Consider the following 11,237-nt stretch of genomic DNA (forward strand, 5'->3'; position numbering starts at 1 on the left):
CTAGACTAGAATAAACTTGTGGGCAAGAATAGTGTTTTATATTTCTTTTGGCTCTCACTAAACCTAGCACAGTGCTAACATTTTAAGGTTCAATTAATGCATGCTGGTTAGATAACTATGACTAAAATTAAGTTACGCTTTAGCACAGAACTGTTACTAAAGAAGCTTCAGTTATGATAATAACATTGACTTTCTCCTAATAGCTGCCTTACCCAGAAAAAACTTCTTAAGCCACTTAAAATTCTTTTAGTGAAATTAGAGGTCACAAACAACAGGATATTTGACTCTTATTTTCCCATTAGTTGCTACTTATAAGGTTATACTTATCAATTCTAGTTTATTCTTTCTGTAACAATACTTTCCTGCTTAAAGTCTGAGAGAGAAACTGCAAATGAACAGAAAACCAACCTCTTAGACATATAAGAAATCAAGAGTTTTCTAATCTGAAAGTCCTATTTCTGCCTTCCATATAGTAAGCAGATTGTCATTCTACTCATTATTCCACCAAAATACATCTTCACATTTCAAACTGGATTATTTCCTTAAAATACTGAATTATGTTCAAATAGTAAAAACAAGAATGGTGAATTCTACTGAGTATTTTTATAGTTGCTTATTGCAATACTAGTTAAAACACCAGTTTATAAATTTTTTTACACATTTAACAGTTCAACAAATGCATGATTCTTTGAAGTTGTAAATCAACTCTTCACTGGAGGTGTATGAAATTGCAGCATTAATTTCTGAAATGAAGGATTGAAATTCCTCTTTCCAACTTCCTTCAGTCCATCTCTACTCCACATGTTCCTGCTCTTGTCCTGGAATTAGCCACCGAATGCTCTCAGTTCGAATAGTAGCATACATAATAAAGCTAATTAAAAAGAATAAGGAAAATACAAGCAACCAGTCCACACTTTTTATCGAAGTGCTGGGAAGAGGGCCTATTTGGTCAGCTTGAGTTACCACCACATTTTTCTTGGCTTCTATACCTGCGAGAGAAAACAATTATTTCAAATTAGATAGAAAACATACCCGCTACAGATCTTTCTGAAGTATTTTGCATGGTATGCAAATGACATGCAGCCTTAAACACCACTGGTAATATATCTGGGATGGGTTTCACCTGTCGGTATAATTTGTCACTTGCCTTTCTCCCTACCACATCATAGGAACAGGAATCCATGCCGCTGTTCCAAGCTAAAACACTAGAATTTCTGTGAGCTCATCAGGGCTTTTGAAACCAAAGTCCAACAAGTAACTAGTAAAGCTACTCTCAGGAGTCTAAAGAAGGTTTTCACAGGTTAAGTAATGCAAAATTCAAAATGCTTCTAAATAAATTTACCAAAAGAATTGTTAGCGCAAATAACAACTGGGATCGGTGATTACCGATTTCATTGGTATCCTAGGTTTTCTAGGAGCACTGAATAAAATAGCTCCCTTTCTCCATATCAATCTGAATGACAAGACTTGAAATAGCTAACCATCTGGTAACAGGCCTTCTTCTCCTATGAGGTCACTCGGCTCTTTGTTATTTGGTGTTAGATATAAGTAATTACATACAACTTAATATATATGGAAGGTATGTTATAATTTGTATTTATTTTCAGGGAATATACTTCAAGAAGATGATGGATGCTCATTATTGAGATGTTAAAGCTTTTGAGGAATAGACTTTTCCAATGAAGGAAATTTCTTCAATATACAGGGCCATCTGGTTTTGCAAATATTAAGGAATTAAAATAGCATTCGCAAATGGATTAATAAATGGAATACTACACAGCAACAAAAAACATAACCATACACAACAGTGCAGATGAATCCCATAGATATAAAAGTGAGTGAAGCCCTAGCCGGTTTTGCTCAGTGGATAGAGCGTCAGCCTGCACAGACTGAAGGGTCCCGGGTTGGATTCTGGTCAAGGGCACATACCCGGGTTGCAGGCTCGATCCCCAGTGGGGGGCATACAGGAGGCAGCTAATCAGTGATTCTCTCTCATTGATATTTCAATCTCCCTTCCTCTCTGAAATCAATAAAAAAAAAAAATTTTTACTAGTAAAAAGTGAGTGAAATAAGCCAGATACAAACAATCTAGACTCTGTCTCCACTAATATAAAATTCAACAACAGGTAATAGCAGCCTGTGGTGTTCAGAGTCAAGATGGTGGTTATCCACAGGGAGGGCAGGAGCAGTGGTGCCGAAGCGGGGCTGGGGATACTCTCTTTCTGGATCTGAGTACTGTTACCCAAGGTGTTCACTTTGTGAAAATTCATCACCCAGTTCACTACTGACTGATGCATATTTTTGTGTAAATATTACACTCAAATGAAAAATGAATTTAAAAAGGAATCTACAGGTGTATGATATGTGAATTCTATCTCAATAAAGTTGTCCTATTGTTATTGATTTCAGAGAGGAAGGGAGAGGGAGAGATAGAAATATCAATGAGAGAGAATCAATGATCAGCTGCTTCCTGCACGCCCCCTACTGGGGATCGAGCCCGCAACCAGGGCATATGCCCTTGACTGGAATCAAACCCGGGACTCTTCAGTCCACAGGCCAACGCTCTTATCCACTGAGCCAAACCGGCTAGGGCTGTCCTTTAAAAAAAAAAAAAAAAAAAGATATATTTAATCATATTAAAATTACCTATTCATGTTATGCTTGTTACTGATTGAGAGATATTTAACAGGCACATACAAGTTTATTAGAAGTTTTACATCTCAAAGCAATCTTGAATCCTTCACTTAAGGATGGTAGCAGATCGGAACCCAAAGAAGGCACATACCCCCAGCCATAAAATGTCTTCTACAGCTTATTATTTTTACATACCTGTCTGGTTAAAAATGAAGATTTTGAGTGTTTCTAATGTTCGGTCTGTATGATTAAATCTAGCCATTGGTTTAGCTCCTTGAAATAACAAGATGTTAGGAACAGCTACAGTGCCAAACCTGGTGGAAAGGCTACAAGAAAAAGGCAGAAACCTGAATTAACAGTGGGCTTTCTCACACAGTTACCACATGAGAATGGATGGCAATAAATGAGATAGGATCGGTCTTGTGTGGAGGTTTCTGATGTTCAAACTCCAGACTTGTAGTTGTTTCTGACCACCTTCCTTATGGGTCACGGTTGGGGGCATTTCTGTTCTGCTGAGGTGCTTGCTATTACAATATGGAACTACACGTGACACAATCACTCCACTATGTGAGTTCCTAATTGCCAGATCAAAAAGTTCTAACTCACTGACAAAAACACACTGCGTCAATTTACTTGACAGAAGACATTTCACACTCTCCAGAATGCCCACCTCCATCTCTCATAAGGATCCAACTTATGATAAACAATTAGTTTGGGAAAGTTGGCACAAAGGAATCAATGATCTAACAAACACACCAGGAAGTTCACAATTAGGGCAGGGTGCTTGGGAAGTAACATGACCTGCGTGGTTTTGTTTCACCTTTACACAATACAGAACAATGGTAAGAGCTCCGAATCAAGACATTCTGGGTTCAAGGCTCAGTTCTGTCAGTGAACCAAGTAATCTGTGTAACCTGCAGACTACTAAACCTCTTTAAACTTCAGTTTCCCCCATTAGTAATATTGGATAATCAGGATTTTTTCTTTTGTAAACATGCTTTAACTTAAATATTAATATATGAGACAAACTCATGTCCCACACTGCCATATATTAAAAACAAGTATCCTTTATTCTTCATAATTAAGACACCATATCAGACACTGAGAAGGATGCATGGAAATGAAGGAACAAAGCAGATGACAAAAGCCTGCAGGGGGATAGGGATCATGGTACCAGACCTAAAACCAAAGAGTACTGAGCAGGTGCTAGAGCCAGCCCTGCCAGCCTGGAGGCAGTGAAGGGCCCGGTCAAAGCTGGACGTTGACCTGGACTGTCCTTCCCATCAATCTGTTCTCTTAGGCTAGGCCACTTTGATATTTCCCTGAAGCCCTTGTGAGAATTACTAATTTGCTGGGCAATTTCTTTCTTCATAAACAGTTTCAGGGAAACACTGGCAGTTACCTTACCTACACCAAAACTCAATGGAGCACAAATTAAGTTTTACTCAACTTCAGTTTTACACCAACTTGACCATCATCCAGCCTTTCCAAATTCTTTCACACACAACACTTTCTTGTGACCTGCTAAGGAACATCTGATTTAGAGGATGAGGAGCATGCAGTTTATAACCCAAGCATAGTCATAGCACTTAGGGGATATATATACTATCTGAACAATGTTCTCAGTAACTTATTGAACATTTAAAAAAGACACCAACTGAACATTAAAAAATAAAACAATGTTAAATATCATTTTAAAGGGCTAAACTAATTATTGAATTAATTCATTGAATGTCTACTAAGGCATATTCAGGCAAAAATAAATGTAAGAGGGAAAGGGAGAAAAGGAAAAGAAATTCTAAGTATGGGGGTGCCAAGAGTTAGGCTGTCAGGCTGTCAGGGTGGGGACCTAAACTGCAGATGAAAGTCACAAAGGAAGATCTTACTTGTGACTAATTTTGCTAATTCATTCTGGCCAGGAAATCCTCCGGCCCCTGCACTGCCACCACACAGAGAGCTGTCCTTCCTCAAAAGGGACCTCCATTCAGTGAGCCATCAATTACCTCAGTCAGTCGACATTCCTCACTCCTCACTCACACTTGCCTTTCCCTTCCTTCAATCCCTCTAAAAAGCTCATGCCTACCTCCTCTGCATTTCACTTAATTATCACCTCCAAACAATTGCCAAAGGATGATTTGGGATGAGACAGAAACATGGAAACCCAACGAAGGGAAGATACCTGCTATGCTGAGATGCATCCAGGGCCAAAAAATGAAGAGCTGGAAATGCCCGGGGCAGAGAATTAAAATGAGGGGCCAAGCTGGCAGAAAATCGGCACCAAGGGGTATAAAACAGGACTAGCGTGCAGTCACTACCATTGGGGTTCAGAAAATCCATAAGGTCCTACGGTAAAAGAAACAAGTGTTAAAGTCAGCAGTAAATGTACATTTTTCTGAAAGGATACCCAAGAAGCAGGAAAAGGAGGTAGGGGGAGGGGGAAGAGGAAAACTGTAGTATATCCCCTTAAAACCTTTTGGATTTTGAATCATAAGCATTCATCAATCAGCAGAAAAGTACTATCAAATAACAAGTTACACACTTTCCTTTAAGCTTTCTCAACATTACTATAGAGCAATTTTCATAATTTAGCCATTCAAATACTAGGTACTCACAGGGTATAGGCCACTGTCCTAACCTTTGATTGGGCATCTCATACACTCTACTGGCATTGTGATCTCAGACCCAAACTATCATCCCAGCAGATCCCAGTCTGTACTGAGCAGTTGTATCAATGTATTTGGCCAAAGGTTAGTTCAAGTCAAAAGTGCACCATCTCTGCCACCACCCTAACTCTGACTGTTTAAAACTGCTCTCTCCTGGTCGTGCGTGTGACACCTATGAGACAAGTCCCACAGAGCTCAGGCACGGTGTTTACCAGGCACTGAGGGGCGGGTGTGAGGCCAGCACTGAGCCTGCACTTGGAGGGGCTACGTGTGTTCAACATATCATACATGCCCTCATTTAAAAGAGGCAATAACAGCCCTAGCTGTTTGTCTCACTGGTTAGAGCTTTGGCCTGCAGACGAAAGGGTTGTGGGTTTGATTCCGATCAAGGGCATGTACTCTAGTTGCAGGCTTGATCCCTGGCCCAGGTTGGGGTGCATGCAAGAGGCAACCAGTTGATGTATCACTCTCGTATCAATGTTCTATCTCTCCCCCATCCCTTCCATTCACTCTAAAAATCAATGGAAAAAATATCCCTAGGTGAGGATTAAAAACAACAAAAAAGCCGAAACCGGTTTGGCTCAGTGGATAGAGCGTCAGCCTGCGGACTGAAAGGTCCCAGGTTTGATTCCGGTCAAGGGCATGTACCTGGGTTGCGGGCACATCCCCAGGAGATGTGCAGGAGGCAGCTGGTTGATGTTTCCCTCTCATCGATGTTTCTAACTCTCTATCTCTCTCCCTTCCTCTCTGTAAAAAAATCAATAAAATATATTTAAAAATAAAATAAAATAAAAACAACAACAAAAAGAAGTAATCACAGCTTTCAGAGCTCAGACTTCTCCGCATTCATGCTGCCATCTGACATAAAGCCATCCTATAGAAACTATCCCACAGAAAGTTATCAGGCTTTATTCCAGTATTTTCTTTGGAATCACTATTTATCTAACTAGCTGGAAAAACATGGCTGGGTTTGGGACAATTGTTTCAGCAGTCACTCAAGAGTAAATACTGGATTCATACTCTTTGGAGGAAAAAACTTTCCTCAATATAACATATTTCCCAGGGGCACCACTAATCTAAACAATGCTAAATTACAATTTTAACAATTCAGATTATTTTTTATAATTCAGATTTTTTTTTTAAGAGAGAGAGAGAAGGGAGAGGGAGAGGGAGATAGAAATATCGATGAGAGAGAAACATTGATCAGCTAGCTACCTCCTGGGGATCAAGCCTACAACCCAGGCATGTGCCCTGACCGGGAATCGAACCCTGACCTCCTGGCTCATGGTTGACGCTCAACCACTGAGCCACACTGGCCAGGCTACAATTCAGACTTTTTAAGCGGCTTCTGTTATGATTCTGATGTCTACTGGGATTTTTATCATGGTAATTGGTGGTGAGACTACTCCAAGGATGATTAGGTTGACATTGCCCAAAAGCATAATGGACACTAGTTATATCCATTCTCACTGATGCTGCCACTGCACACTTAGTATCAAAATTACCATCTGAAAGTTGATAAAGTCTTGAATCAAAAAATCGATGTGCAAAAAATAAAAATAAAATAAAAAATAGATGTGCCAAAAAGGAGAAACGTACTAAGTCATTGTTTCTTACCTGTGACATATTTAAAATTTTCAGGGTGAAATTTTCTAGCCCGGTGACATTTCTCTCCTCACAGTTGACCTTAGGGGATTTCTGGCTATCAGTGTGATTGGAGTCCTCAGTGGGGGCCGGGTCAGCTTCCACTGCTTCTGGCTCCGTGTAATCCTCCTCTTCTCTATCTGGGATGTTGGCTCCAGCACTGTCCAGAGAAAAGAGGCTCTCCGGGAGGTGGCATGGTGAGTCTTCCTTCCTTCCAGCCCTACAGGTGCCACTGCTGGGCTCTGAGCTCAGTTTGTCTTCGGCTTCCCCAGGAATCACAGACAGCATCACCATGTGGTTGCCCTCGGTGTCCAGCCCCAGCACTGCATCGGCTTCTTCAGCTGACGTGTCCAGGACCACTGGGCCATGTGAAGGCTCCTCTTCACTCATGTACACAGTCCCCATCTGGAGAGCAGGGGCTGGCTGCTCCTCCCCTGACCATATGTGACCACTTTCCTCTGCAACTAAAACATGCCAGCATGTTCACAGTCACATTTGACGTCCAAAAAAATGAACCCCAAAGAATTACAGTTCTCCCCAAATATGAAATTTTCCCCTACAGAGAAAAAAGCTATCCTTCCCACTTCCCATTAAACTATCAGAGGGCCCCACCATTCTCCAGGTCATGAAGAAGGTCTCAAGAAGGTACTAGATTAAGGAATGCCAAACAAATAAGTAGATAAATACATAGCTTCAAGCAAAAATGGCTGCTTGCCATGTGAATTATAAGCAAAAAACTTTAATAATGGATTTATGGAAGATGCTACTATGGTAAAGCATCTTTGCACATATTATGACAGTTATGTGAGATAGGCAGGGCAAGGGTTATTACCCCCACTTAAGAGATGACCAACTGAGGCACAGAGTGGTTCAGCACAATGCCCAAGGGCTCATAGCTAGCAAGCAGTGGAGCCAGGTCTCAGAGCACCCACAAGTGCAGGAGCAGCAGCAGGGAGAAAAGGAGAACTCTCCTCCCACTTTGGAGCCACTAGGTAGGGCTTGAGCAAAATACTCAGATATGGAGAGTCCTGGGCAGTCTTATATGTCCATTTAGCAATCTGCACGCACCTCTGTAACAAGACTTCTGCTCTCCAACTTTCATTACCTCAACAACAGCTGCCAGACTCTGTGCTAGGCACGGACTAGGGGAAACAAATGAGCCTAGCTGCACTCGCACAAGCTCACCATGCAGCTGGGGAGTCACCAGCTGCGTAATGAACTCTGCCAAGCCACCAGCATGCCACCAGGTTATGAACGACCAATTAGCTACGGAGCTGGGGAGGGGTCTGGGAGCTTCTAAGGCAGTGGTTCTCAACCTTCCTAATGCCGAGACCCTTTAATACAGTTCCTCATGTTGTGGTGACCCCCAACCATAAAATGATTTTCGTTGCTACTTCATAACTGTAATTTTGCTACTGTTATGAATCGTAATGTAAATATCTGATATGCAGGATGTATTTTCAGGGGTCGCGACCCACAGGTTGAGAACTGCTGGTTCAGTGGATAGAGCCTCAGCCTGCAGGCTGAAGGGTCCAGGGTTCAATTCTCATCAAGGGCATGCACTCGGTTGCAGGCTTGATCCCTGGCCGGTGAGGGCGCATGTGGGAAGGCAACCAATCCATGTGTCTCTCTCTCATCTGTTTCTCTCTGTCTCTCCCCATCCCTTTCATTCCCTCTAAAAATCAATGGGAAAATATCCTCAGGTGAGGATTAACAACAACAAAACAGGCCAGAGGTGAAACAGTCACAGAACCTTGAAACAGCAAGGGCAGACTTTCCAAAGCTGTGTCCAGTGGAGGGACACAGCCAACCTGTGACAGCCACTGTGGGAGGGAGCTACGAGAATCAACACCCCGACCCCTCCCTCCCCTCATTCTAACCCAAAGGAAGCCAGAAGGCGGAGAGACCACCGTCACTCCATACGGGGCAGCTACTCAAGGCGCAGGGCGGGATGGAGAAGGCCTGGGGACGATCTGGGAGACCGCGGGGTACCCGGCACATGCTGTCCCCCTGGAGGCCGGCGGGTAAGTGCAGGGACGGAGGGTGGCACCGAGATGGGACGGTGACGTCGGGCCCACCCGGGCTTCAGTCCTGGCTCCTCAGCTCCGACCGCCTTTGGAAAAAGTCTTATTGAAGCCGAGTCTCGGCTTACTCGTTTATAACACAGTGACGATAACATCTACTCCACACGCATTTACAGGTGAAGTGAGATGATGCTCACGGGGCCCTAAGCACAGCACCGGGCACACAGTAGGTGCTTTCATGACGGTGGTTCTCTATTGCTCAGCCTCCTCCCTGATCGGCCAGGCGGCTGCCCTGCCTGGACCTCGATGCCCAGGGAAAGGAGAGACCTACCTGTTGGTGTTGGGAATGAGCAGGCAAAGCCGCGTAAAGGACAAACTCCACCGCACTGAGAGGAAGGCCTCCACCCGGACCAGCCCCCCCGGGGAGCCCCGAGAGCAGCCCTGCCGGCAGCGGGTGACCCGGGGTCCCCGTGTTCCCGTCACCTGCCCGCATGCAGGCACCTGGGCGAGACGGCGCCCCACGAAGCGAGGGCTGCGCGAGTCAGACGGGCCCTGCCATTTCCCACAGGTGCACACGCAGGCGGAGGACCTGGCCGCTCGAGCTCAGCGCCTCTGTCTGTAAAATGAAGGTGCGAACGGAACCTCCCCCACAGGGTCGGAGGGAGATGCGGGGGAAGGGCTTCACACACACCCCCGGCGCCTATGAGGGCAGCACGAATGCCGGCTGCTCGTCGTCATCCTTAGCGGTGACAACGAAGTGCCCACCACAGTAACCGAGTGCCCGGTAGACGCCGGGACACGGCCACTCCCTACCACAGCCCTCCGCTGAGGGCGCTGCTGTGGCCGGACACGGCCGGGCTCCCGCTCCGCCGTCCCTCCCACCGCGGACCCCGAGCCGGGATCACGGGGGGCGGAGGGCGGGACATCGCGGGGAGCAGAGCGGGCAAGAGGCCGGGAGAGGCGCGCCTTGCGGGCCTTCGCGCAGGTGAGACCGTCGCCCGGGCGGCCGCAGCCTCCCGCCCCGGCTCCGGCCCCGGCCCACACTCACCTTCCTGGCCGCAGGCGGGAGGCCCCAGCACCCACAGCAGAACCTGCCACCAGCCTGGGAGCCACATGTCGCGGGGCGGCGGCCCGGACCACCGCCCAGGCCGAGGGGCAACCGGCGTTCGGCTACGGGAGTTGTGCTCCCCGCCGGAGGGAAACCGCGGATGGACCGGCAGGGAGCGCAGGCGCGGCGCGCCGCCATCTTGGAAGCGGGCAGCCGCCGCGGGCGCCATCTTGGTGCCGGGCGGCTTGCCTCTGGCTGGTTGCCTGCGCGGTGGTTTCAGGGTCTTCAGGAGCCAAGCACCAGATGTGCCAGGTTGCCTTGAACTTCCCTGACCCCCGCATTCTGGGCGGGGTTCCCGCAGAGGCCGTGCCCTCTTTCTTCCCCGGCGCGGGGGCACCTGGCCGCGGGCTGCACACCCTGCACGGGGCAGTGCCTTCTCCTTCCAGATGCCGCCCCGAGCCCCCGCCCTAGCCCGTCACCGCCTCCGGTGGTGGGTGAATACAGGATGCCCCGCTACATTGGCGTCTCACAGAAACAGCCAGTATGTTTTCACTGTGAGACGCACACCGAGATGCACAAGTGACGGACGCCCCGCAGTTTTATCTGGTGCATCTGATCGTCCTGCCTCTCCCTGTCTGCTCGGGGCAGGAGGTTTGGGTTGGTTTTGTGGAGTAAAAAGCATCCGAGCCCTAGCCAGTTTGGCGCAGTGGATAGAGCGTCGGCCTGCGGACTGAAAGGTCCTGGGTTCGATTCCGGCCAAGGGCACATGTCCCGGCTGCGGGCTTGGTCCCCGGTGGGGGGTGTGCAGAAGGCAGCCAATCAATGATTCTCATCATTGGTGTTTCTATCTCTTCCTTCCTCTCTTAAATCAATAAAGAAATATATTTTAAAAATTAAAAAAGCCCTAACCGGTTTGGCTCAATGGATAGAGCGTCGGCCTGCGGACTCAAGGGTCCCGGGTTCGATTCCGGTCAAGGGCATGTACCTTGGTTGCGGGCACATCCCCAGTGGGGAGTGTGCGGGAGGCAGCTGATCATGTTTCTCTCCCATCGATGTTTCTAACTCTCTATCCCTCTCCCTTCCTCTCTGTAAAAAAACCAATAAAATATATTTTAAAAATAAATAAATAAAAATTTTAAAAAAACACAAGTCCGAACCTGTGGAGAACTTTTCTGAGTTTATTTGAGCCAAATTGACAATAATTGCTGGGAAGCAAAAATCTCA

General features: G+C 46.3%; 1 protein-coding gene across 1 annotated transcript; it reads right to left on the reverse strand.

Moving 5' to 3' along the window:
- Positions 1-270: 270 nt before the first annotated feature.
- TXNDC15 (thioredoxin domain containing 15) lies at positions 271-10,306 on the reverse strand. The gene is made up of 5 exons (XM_006086574.3): positions 10,014-10,306; positions 6,915-7,405; positions 4,814-4,977; positions 2,830-2,960; positions 271-989 (listed from the first exon to the last, which is right to left on the reverse strand). Exons 1-5 carry the CDS (start codon positions 10,240-10,242, stop codon positions 793-795), a joined length of 1,212 nt encoding a protein of 403 aa, XP_006086636.2. The 5' UTR covers positions 10,243-10,306; the 3' UTR covers positions 271-792.
- Between the last annotated feature and the right edge of the window lie 931 nt (positions 10,307-11,237).

This window comes from Myotis lucifugus, unplaced genomic scaffold (assembly GCF_000147115.1).
Source record: "Myotis lucifugus unplaced genomic scaffold, Myoluc2.0 scaffold_28, whole genome shotgun sequence".
Taxonomy (NCBI): domain Eukaryota; kingdom Metazoa; phylum Chordata; class Mammalia; order Chiroptera; family Vespertilionidae; genus Myotis; species Myotis lucifugus.

Excerpts from the sequence above, each read along its gene's own strand:
- TXNDC15 (XM_006086574.3), bottom strand. The coding sequence starts at position 10,242 with ATGGCGCCCGCGGCGGCTGCCCGCTTCCAAGATGGCGGCGCGCCGCGC. Across the intron at positions 2,961-4,813 it reads GATGCATCTCAGCATAGCAG|CCTTTCCACCAGGTTTGGCA; the intron begins GTATCTTCCCTT and ends TTTTTCTTGTAG. Across the intron at positions 990-2,829 it reads CTTCATTTTTAACCAGACAG|GTATAGAAGCCAAGAAAAAT; the intron begins GTATGTAAAAAT and ends TTTCTCTCGCAG.